The sequence below is a fragment of the Acanthisitta chloris genome, unplaced genomic scaffold, assembly GCF_000695815.1.
Source record: "Acanthisitta chloris isolate BGI_N310 unplaced genomic scaffold, ASM69581v1 scaffold23195, whole genome shotgun sequence".
In the NCBI taxonomy this organism is placed as follows: domain Eukaryota; kingdom Metazoa; phylum Chordata; class Aves; order Passeriformes; family Acanthisittidae; genus Acanthisitta; species Acanthisitta chloris.
Window position 1 is genome coordinate 1 of NW_008673442.1, and position 10,906 is coordinate 10,906.

Genomic DNA, 10,906 nt, shown 5'->3' on the forward strand with positions numbered 1-10,906 from the left:
TTCAGTGCCCAAACACCTCTGGGGGAAGAACCTTGTCCTGACATCCAACCTGACCCTGTTCCAGTGCCCAAACACCTCTGGGGGAAGAATCTTTCTATAATATCCAGCCTAACCGTCCCCTGACACAACTTCAGGCCATTCCCTCTGGTCCTGTCACTGGTCACAGGGAGCAGAGGTCAGTGCTGCCCCTGCCCCTCGGGAGGGAGTTGCATGCAGTGATGAGCTCTGTCATCAGTTTCCTCCAGGCTGAACAGACCAAGTGACCTCAACTGCTCCTCCTGTGGCTTCCCCTCAGCCCCTGGAGCGCTTCATTTCCTGTATTCTCCACTGTATCTTCCATCCTCAATTTTGTTATGAACTCTCACCGAATGTGTTGGTGTTACTTGTAAGAGACATATATACCTTCGGAGATTTATGGCACTATTGTGTGAGTTTTTTCCATGTTGTTTCATTTTTGGAAGTGATAAAGGGTATCTCGGTTTCTACCATGAGCCAGGTACCAGATCCTTGGCCTTGAAGCCTTATTATACATATCTATTCTTACTTTTGTCTTAAGTTCTGAAAATGCTATCTAGAACTAACAGTCACTAAATAGCACATTTAAGTCTGCACCACTGTTACCAATATAACAAATTCAGAAGAGTTTTTTTAAGCCAGCAATGATATTCTTTGATCAGTGACTAAAACTGATGTTGTGTTTGTATTTTTATAGGTTTTGCTGAGAACAACAGCAGGAGAGATAGACATAGAATTGTGGTCAAAAGAAGCACCAAAGGCATGTAGAAATTTCGTCCAGCTTTGTATGGAAGGTAATGTCTGAATGGAATAGGAGTTGTTGAAGTTACTGATATGTTACTAAGTTTGTATGTATTTAGAAATTAACTAATGCTCAAATGATGTTTTTCAAAGTCGTTACTGGACCTAGTGGAGAAAAGAAATAAACAAATATTGGTGGTTTTCTCAAATGAAACAGATGGCATAGTGTTACTGAACCATTGTCTGTCAGAGGCTTGGAAAGTCTTATTTTTTCAGCAAGTTTCTACAAAGTATAGCTCCTTTGGTGTGTGTTACGAAATGGCAATGATGCAATATTGGACATCCTCCAAAATTCTCATTTCTGCATCACCATATTTACAATGTTTTCATTTTTTTCTATGAGTGCTACAAATGCTTGATTCGCTGCAGTTTTTTGTTGATGGAAGCTCTGTAATGCTCTGCACAGAAGTAGTGAGTACCTGAATGAGAAGCTCCAGGTTGGGGAAACCGTAACAAAAGTTTGTGAAGGACTCAGTGCCTTTTTGTGTTTCCTAACTGCTGCTGTTATCCCATGGATGCATTTATAGAGTGGTTAAGAGTTCTTTTAGCCTTCATCTGTTCAGCAGTAGTCTAGTATTTGTGCCTCCAGCACAGATCCAGCCTGTTCTGTGTTCTAACACCTAATGTTGAGATTTTTTGCAAAGGTAAAGCAATTTCTTAGCCCTTGATACGGGTTCACTTATCCTCAGTGGGCTTAGTTTCCTTTCTGATTTTTTTTCTAACTTCTGTGTAGTATCTTATGCTTTGTATGATACTTTTGAGCATGTCTCATGAGTATCCTGGCATATAACCGTCCATGAATATATCTAGCTGTGCTGCAACATTTGCAGACCCTGCTTTGTCCTGCAGCTTGCTGCAGATTTATTGAATAATAATGATAATTATGGTGATGATGATAGTATCAATATCAACCAGAAATATATGTTAAGTAAATTTTTTATTCCTTTGGTTTTCTTTTGACCTTGTAACCTTTATCTGATAGATAGATAGATAGATAGATAGATAGATAGATAGAAAGCTAGAAAGAAAGCAGATGATAACTCAGGGGCAAAATGTACCACATATTTCATTTTGTGAAAATGACAGTTTAGGTACAGTGTAGGTGGTAAAAGAGGTGACACCTGTGTTCTGTGGTGGTAGTGAAAATGCTGATCATCTGGTGTATTGATATGGCTAACATTGTATGTGAGATATTGTCTGGGGCAGAGCTTAGTAGTTCTAGCTCTCCTTTTAAATGGAAGTATTTTGGTGGTATCATTCCAGTAATGAAGCTTGAAAGCTGCAAAGAAAGTAGTTCATCAAGATCATCTCATTAGGGATGTGCAGGGTCTTTTGTCACAGAAACACAGGACACCAGAGGGTTGTTTTTTCCTAAGTATCATCAGCAATACTTTGTATCTGAGATAGTCACACTGAGCAAGACTGTGGAATAGAAGGCAACCCAGTGTGAACAGCAGTAATTGCTTTCTGGAACTTCAATCTCTGGACATCTCTCCATAATCTATATGAAAGCTTGATTTTGGGACAACTTATGTGTATTTAATATCTTCTGTTTTCCTCTCTCTCTTTTTTTTTTCTAGAGTATTACAATAACACAATATTTCACAGAGTAGTTCCTGGCTTTATAGTGCAGGGAGGTGATCCTACTGGTACTGGATCAGGAGGAGAGTCCGTCTATGGAGCTCCCTTCAAGGTGTGTATGTGTATGGTTATTCTCTACCAGCTGTTCTTCCTACCACATTAGCTTCTGAAGAACCAAACCTTGCATGAAACATAACGTTGTACCTGTACAGCCATTTGCTTTCACATGCTGCGTCAGTAGGTTTGAATATACCTTTTTTAATTGAGAATTCTTAAATGTATAACCTTACTAGCATGAACTTCACTCTGGGCCTTGCATCTTCTTGTTGCTAGACTTATACATCTAGCACTGATGTGAAGTTTGTGGGAGGGATTTGTACCTGAGCAGAGAACAGAACACGTTTTACCCGTATTGCTGTGGCATTGCTTCTTGAAATTAGTGGTACCTCAATATTGCAGTGTTTAGAACTGTGCTATTACCATGGTGTTGATGTATTACTCATCACTTTCTCCTTGCTTTGGAAAGAGTCCTCTTATGTCTTCTTATGGTCCATAAAATATTCTTCCTATGGAGTTTTGCATCACTATTGTACTGTGTGTACTATTACAGTCTGTTATTGTGCTTTCAGTTACTTGACATGAATTAGGGTTTTTCACATAAATACAGTGACTGACAAGAATGGCATTTTTACAAGAAATGTGTGAAATGCAGTTACTTTTATAAATGCTTTTGATTTTCTTAGTGTTGGGGGATAATGAATGGCAATAAAAATAATTAATAAAAGTTAATTTTTAGGGAATGATTGGAAAAATGAAAATTAACCAGACAGAACTGAGAGTGTATTATTAAGTTGTAGCTTTCTATTATTCACATACTAGTTTCTGATTTTTGAGGTTGTGTGTTTATGGTTTCTTTTGAGGATTGTTCACTTGTTTGCATTATGATAGTCACTAAGCATTAAAAATATTGACTAAAAATAATTTTTGCTGCTCAAAATCAAAAATTCAAAAGACTTCGGAATTATTACTGTCTGAATTTAAATGAAAATTAACAGCATATTTTCCCTGTGTGCACACTGATGTAGCTAAAGAAGTGAAGAATATATCACATTCCTAAGCTGTGGTCTTCTCTCTGCTGTCTGTGCTAGGATGAGTTCCATTCCCGGTTGCGATTCAACCGCAGAGGACTTGTCGCAATGGCAAATGCCGGACCCCACGACAATGGAAGTCAGTTCTTCTTCACACTGGGTCGTGCAGATGAACTTAACAACAAGCACACAATCTTTGGAAAGGTTTGATACATAAACTAGAACCCCAGTTAAAGTCTCACAGAAGCTACTATAAGTTTCTCAGAAGGCTAATTCAGTGTTGTTTGCTGCTATGTATATTTGAAATTTATTTCACTGCTTTCTAAGCTATCTCCCTTGGTAGAAATGTTTCTGTGGGCTGTTTGTTGCTGTATTTGTTGTATTTTGATGTTGTGCTGCCTCTAAATAATCTTGCTAACATTATTATGTCTCTGTCTTATTAATCAGTTCATCTAATACTGCTGACATTTTAGAAAATTCTGTTTGTAGATTCAAGAAGAATCAGGAAAATGAAAAACGTAAGATGAAGCCTTGAGCAACCTGATCTAGTGAGGAGGTGTCCCTGCCCAGGGCAGGGGGTTGGGCCTAGATGATCTGTAAGGTCTATCCCAACCCCTAAATTCTGTGATTCTGTGATGATTGTATGCACTTACCTATCTCATGATTTGCTTAAAATAAACCAATTATTTTTTATTTCAGTGGGTTTTTTTTCCCTATTTCATAGCTCAAAGTAAGAATTTGGCATACTTTCTCAAAGCTACCTGTATTCCTTCCAGTTTTGCTGTTAGATTTTGAAAAGCGAATCTTTGTACATTGTCCTTCCTGTCTTGTGGTCATTTCATGTGCTTACAGTATTTCCTATATTATTTGTATTTTCAAAGTTCTTTATGCAATAATTGCATTACATTTTTCAGACTGAGTGACCAGAATTTCAGGCAAAGATTTTCAACCCTGTTTTATAAATTTTCCAGGTTACAGGGGATACAATATATAACATGCTGCGCTTGGCTGAAGTAGAAGTGGACAAGGAAGAGAGACCTCTCAGTCCACACAAAATAAGAAGCAGTGAGGTATGTTCTGGTTTGAAAAGTGACATTTTGAAATGCTTTTGTACACAGTGTTTGGAAAACTTGGCATGTCCTTGTGTTTTAAAACACTGAATCATTTAATTTCAACAAAATGCTTCATAAAAATATGTCTAAAATACTCCTTTTTTAACAGGTTTTGTTTAATCCGTTTGATGACATTGTCCCAAGACCAAATAGAAAACTGAAGAAGGACAAACCAGAAGAAGAAACTAAAAAGTCCAGAGTAAAAGGCACAAAGTAAATATAGACAACATAAATAGTGGTTAATTTTATTTCGCCTTTAATTTTGAGCTTGATAATGTTTCATTTGGTCGTCTGCTTTTGAAGCGCAAGGCTGTACCAAAATGCATGGAGGGATCTTACATAACCTTAGCAAAACTTGCTTCACTGTTTCCAGAGAGTATCACGCAAATGTAATTCCCCTGACTGAAGTGGTTCCTGTGCATCAGCTGAGCTGTAACTGTTTCATACATGGTGATACTAGTTTGTTGTAAAAGTAAAAGGTAGCTTAAGTCTTTCCCAGATGCCAGAATGTGCAATCATTCTTTTCTGACTGAGCTGTCACTGCTGGTAAAACATCCTAGTACTACTAGTAGCTAGGTCATAACTCAGTTGTCTGAGGTTTTTGAACTTATTTTAGCAGCTACCACTTCACTCCCTCTAAAATACCTCACAAAAGGCAGCCAGCCATTTTCACATGGGAAATTGCAGTTTCTGTGAATGGAAATTAGCCACAAAGATGCACTCAAAAGTAAGAGGAAATCTAATGGGCACCTAGTCAGGTCTGTTGCACAAAAATGCAACATATTGCAGCTGTCTGGTTCCGACACAGCGTAAATAATTAACTCCAGAAAAGAAAGTAAAGATCATTATTTCTTTTAATTACATTATGTGAATGTGTGTGCATTTGATGCCTTTCTGAACCATCATGTCCTGAAAATTTTGTGATCGTTACTTGAATTGCTGCTCTGTTGAGGACAAGAATTAGAGATACAACTGAGCTGTCAGCGTTGAAGAGTCACAGTTAGTCAAGGCAGAACTTATTAAATTGTGTCTTCAGGTTTTCTAAGTAATGTGTTTATATCCTTGTCTCAGGAATTGAGTAGAACGTGCTTTTCTAAATATATTTGGCTTACTGCAAAGCAACATGCTATAGTTGTTTGGAATTGATGCATTTAGCAAGACAATGAGGTGTTTAAAAATCACATACAACATGAAAGTAATAAAGTTTATGGAGTGTTACTAATACACTATTTCAAATCTTACTAGAAAATGTTTTTTCTCTTTTAAAGAAACTTCAACCTGCTTTCCTTTGGGGAAGAAGCTGAAGAAGAAGAGGAAGAAATCAGTAGAGTTAGTCAGGTACTATACCAAGTCATCCTCATTTTTCTTTTCAGCTTAAATTACTTTTTCTGCATGTTTGCAAAAACCTTTTAAGTTCTTAGGCTTGTTCTTATGTTTGAGTTTTGAACAATAATACCAGAAATTTCTTACAGTATGGAGGTTGAGACATAAGGATAAATGAAAAAATAAATATACAAAGTATTTTCCCTCTTGAAATTTAAGTTATGAACATTTATGGCACAAGATGTGATTAAAATCAGAAATACAGATGCTTTCAAAAAGAGATTAAATGAGGAGCGAGGGCCGTTGGTGTCATTTAAATGTTACAGGTCAAAATTGTGTCTTCTGTGTCAGGAGAGTCTCTAAATGGATGTATTATAGAAAGTATGAATCTTAGAAAGATAATTTGTGTGTGTCAGGAGATTGTAGAATGCAGATATTACAGGATTAGCAAGGCTGTGTCAAAGACAGGCAAGTGCAGAACGGCTGCGTGAGGGAGGGTGAGTGAGAAGGGAAGATTGATTCCAGCACAGTGTGCTCACTAACAGGGGCACAATCCCACAAGGTCTGGATACAGCAGGCAGACTTGGTTGCTGATAACAGGGTCCGTCAGCAGTCCTGAAAATGGCAAGCAAGAACCAAAACTGAGGCCCACTGAACACAGTGTCCACTCAGGAGCAGCAAGATATGGGAACGGAAGACAGGGGTGGAGACAAGTCCACAGTATGGGTCCAACAGGCTCATTCAGAATAGATGCAGGTACACCTCTGACATGGTTCAGACAGTGAGTGTGTTCTCAGGCCTGAGCTGAAGTGGTGCTCATAGGCTCCGGGTAAAACCCCTCAAGGCCATGAACGCTGTTAGTGCACCCAGGGATCTGAAGATGGGGCCTGCACCAATTGTTTATTAGTGTTTAAACTGGAGAATTCGGTGTCGAAACTGCTTAGTGTCTGTACTTGTTTGGAGCACTTTACAATACACACCCCCACCCCAAATCCACACACCCCCCTTTCTGAAAGAAGTATTTTTTCCTGTTGCTGAATATGTTAGTCTTTGTTTCCTGCAGAATAAAAAATTTAAGTTGCATTTAAATGAGTAAGATTTTATTATCCACGTGACTACTGTCTTCCTGAAACGATTATACAGTGCATGTGCGATGGAGATATTCAGGTCACAGACTCTTTCTGTAACTGAGGTTTTTCAGTCTGATTTCACTTTGAAATTTAAGTGTACTGTCTTCAGGTTAGCATGAGGAATCCTTTCCCACTGCAGTCCTGCCTGAAGACCTTATGTGTTGTTAGATTGATTTGACTCCCTGTGTCAGTAGATAATTCCTGCTTGATGTATTCCAGATGGATGTATTGCAGGTTGTTAATTTCTTTTTTTCCCTAGGGAGTTAATTGGTGTTCCTCCAGTTAATAAACACTGCTTTGTACGTTGGTGGCTTTTTGAGTTGTTGTATGCCATTATTGGCAAGTTGTTACTTCTTCATTCACTCAAGTCTATATGTGCTAGGCCATGTGTCTTGATGATGTGTAATAATTGTGATGACTAAACAACCTCCTTTTTTTCCCCCATCTTTCCTTTAAAACACATTTTGCTATTGCAAAAATATATTGTAAATCCATGGAGTCAGTTTGATGCATCTCTTTCTGGGACACTTTGTTCTTCTGCCCTTAAAAGTGTTTATGCTTATTGGTTAGGCTAAAACTGACAAGAAACAGGTTATCTTTTTCTTGCCATAATCTTTTTTCATTGTCTATACTCTTAAACACTGAAATTTATAATACTTCTTTTCTTTTTTTACCTCTTAACAGAGCATGAAGGGAAAAAGTAAAAGCAGTCATGATCTGCTGAAGGATGATCCACATCTAAGCTCAGTTCCTGCTGTCAAAAGGTTAATATGTGATTTCCAGTTTTCAGAACAGATTACTTTCAAGATATTATGAACATTAGCATCATTTATACTCACTGTCTGTTAATCTTTCAGAAATTAAGAATGCCAGTGCTGAATCTGACCAAACATTTCTCTGACACGCTATGCTGTCACCAACATTGGCCATCAGTACACAAAGAGAAAAATTTGGGCCAGTATAATGTTTACCTGAGTAGTCTCCCACTATCCACCCACTTTCAGCTCAGGGCACTCTCAGAGTGAGATGTGATTCACCTAATTAGTAACCCTTAACAGAGCTGTCTTCAAAGTATGTATCAAGTCTGTTGTAATATTGTTTTCATTCACACCCTGCTCTCTGCTGCAGAAGTGTCTTCTGTTTTTGTTCTGATCATTCAGTAAATTCTAACTCTTATTCTGGAGGGAGACAGTGAGCAGTGAATCTCTTTGTACCTGTCTTGACCACAATCCCTTCTTAGACCATCTCTTTTCTAGCCTAAATTTTTTAAGTCTACCCAAATTTTCTTCATATGTAGAAGTTGTTGTGTACTCTGGTTATTGTTGCTTTTACCAACCCTGGTTATGGTCCCAAATATTTTTTTTTTCAAATCTAAAGAACACACTAAAAATGAGGTGAAGTAACTTTGTATGCTTGGGTAAACCTGGTTTTCTTCTCTCTTCCTTTTTAATACTACATTCTGATTTTAAACACTCTTGATTATTGAGGTAACACAATTCCATGAAAATAGACCAACTTAGAGAATTTCCTTGTCATAGAATCATAAAGTGGTTTGGAAGGGACCATTAAATTTTATTGCATCCAACCTCCCTGCAATGAGCAGGGACGTCTTCAACTAGTTCAGGTTGCTCAGAGCCCCGTCCAACCTGGCCTTGAATGTTTCCAGGAGTGGAGCATCCATCACCTCTCTGGACAACCTGTCCCAGTGGCACACCACCCTCACTGTAAAAATATTTCTTCCTTATGCCTGAATTTGCCTGCCTTTGGTTTAAAATCGTTACCTCTTGTCTTGTCAGAACAGGCCCTGCTGAAAAGTCTGCCCACATCTTTCTTTCAGGCCCCTTTTAACAATTGAAAAGCTGCATTAAGGTGTTCCTTGAGCCTTCTCTTCTTGAGGTGGAACAAGCCTGAGTCTCTAAGCCTTTCCTCATTGGAGAGGTGATCATCTTGATGTCCTTCCTCCAAACTCCCTCCCTCAGGTTTCTGTCTTTCCTGTGTTGAGGACCCTAGAGCTGAATACAGCACTCCAGGTGTTATCTCACCAGAGCTGAATGTAGATGGACAGAATCACCTCCCTTGACCTGCTGCCCACGCTGCTTTTGATGCAGCCCACAATACAGCTGGCTTTCTGGGCTGCAAGCACACATTGTCAGCTCATGTCTGGCTTTTCATCCACCAGCACCCCCAAGTCCTTCTTGCAGGGCTGCTCTCAATCCATTCATTTCCCTGCCTGTATTGGTACAAGCAGTTGCCCTGACCTAGGTGCAGCACCTGATTGAATTAATGCAATTGATTGCAACAGATTATAGAGGGGTTTTTTGATGACCTGATTACTTACTGATTGCTTAGAGCACACTTCAAAGCCTTGACTATGGGTACTCCTTTAATATTCCTTGCTTTTTTCCTAACATAATTTTTTTTTTTTAAACTGTGTGATAGAAAAAAGTTCAAGGGTCTTTATTACTAGTTTGTGATAATTAACAGCATATATTAGCCTTAGTATATTCAAATAGATTTCTTTTTTAATTCATTTAACTACACCTATATAATAAATTACATCTTGATGTTTAGCTTATCAGTGAAATGTATGTCAGACATGTGTAAAGAAGATTTTCCAAAATATAAACTATTTGCACTAAAATGCTAGTAATTGTTTGATATATGAGTTCAAAAGCATATTAGTGATTTGTGTTTGAATAGCTCAAGATGTGGTTAGAATTTCTCCATTGTATGAAAGTCTGTGGTTTTATCCAGTGGTTTTAAACATTCCTAATTAGAGAAGATTGTGGCAGTCAAACAATAGAAAATAACATTGATACTCTTAAGATAAATGTGAGGATGGTATAAATGATTGTATTGACTAAAATTCCAAGTAGTTGACAAAACCAATTTTTTATTTAAGTATTGGTGTTTTTAAACAGTATTTTAAATCACCTCCAGCACTTCAAAATGGTTACTTTTTTTTTCTTATTTTAGTGAATCAGCAAGTGAAGAAAAGGATTTGAGTGAGGTAAGTAAAATATTTTACAAATAAATCTTTGGTTTTTTACTGTGTGAAAATTAGATTTTCTTAGGGGAACAAATGCTACTTTAGAGATTTTTGAGAACTAGCTCAAGTCAGATTTCCAGCAAAAAGGAAGTTTTCCAGTCGATTAGGTGTATGGATTCTGTACCACAGATTGACAAATGACCAGAGTGTTAAAACCCCTGAAATTCCCTCAGAAAAAAAAAAAAAAAGGTACGTTTGTGTTGTGGTTTAACCCTAGCTAACAGCCAAGAATGACACAACTGCTCACAGTCCCTTCTCCCCCTCTTCCCCCCAACCCGGAGGAATGGGGAGGAGAAAATAAAGTAAAATATGTAGGTTGAGATAAGAACAGCTTAATAATAAAGAGCAGAATGAGCTGAAATGCTAATGGATAATAAAAAGAAAGTGAAAGGAAAAACAAAACAAGAAAACAAAATCAGTGATGTACAATACATTTGCTCACCACCCGTGGACCGGTGCAACCCCGAAGCTCTCCCCGGATTGGCCCTTCCTGCTTATGTACTGGGCATGACGTGCCATGGCGTGGAATATCCCTTTGGCTAGTTCAGCTCACCTGTCCCAGCTATGCTCCCTCCCAGATTCTCTTCTGTACCTTCTCACTCGCAGAGCATGAGACACAAGAAAGAAAATGTCCTTAATCTAGATTAAACCCAAACTTAGCAGAAACTAAAACATCAGTATAGAGTCATAGAATCAACCAGGTTGGAAGAGACCTCAAAGATCATCAAGTTCAACCCTACTGTCGCTAAGAGACCATGGCACTAAGTGCCACAATCTTGTTTTGAAAACTTCCAGGGATGGTGAATC

At 38.2% G+C, this 10,906-nt stretch overlaps 1 protein-coding gene across 1 annotated transcript; it reads left to right on the plus strand.

Moving 5' to 3' along the window:
- Positions 1 to 712: 712 nt before the first annotated feature.
- Positions 713 to 10,903, plus strand: CWC27 (CWC27 spliceosome-associated protein homolog (S. cerevisiae); the record flags this gene model as incomplete). The annotated part of the gene is given in 9 exon segments (XM_009074979.1): positions 713 to 809; positions 2,397 to 2,509; positions 3,546 to 3,689; positions 4,457 to 4,555; positions 4,707 to 4,810; positions 5,866 to 5,935; positions 7,735 to 7,814; positions 10,027 to 10,060; positions 10,820 to 10,903. Coding segments are annotated over 9 exon segments (825 nt in total), but the record flags the coding sequence as incomplete, so codon positions are not given.
- Between the last annotated feature and the right edge of the window lie 3 nt (positions 10,904 to 10,906).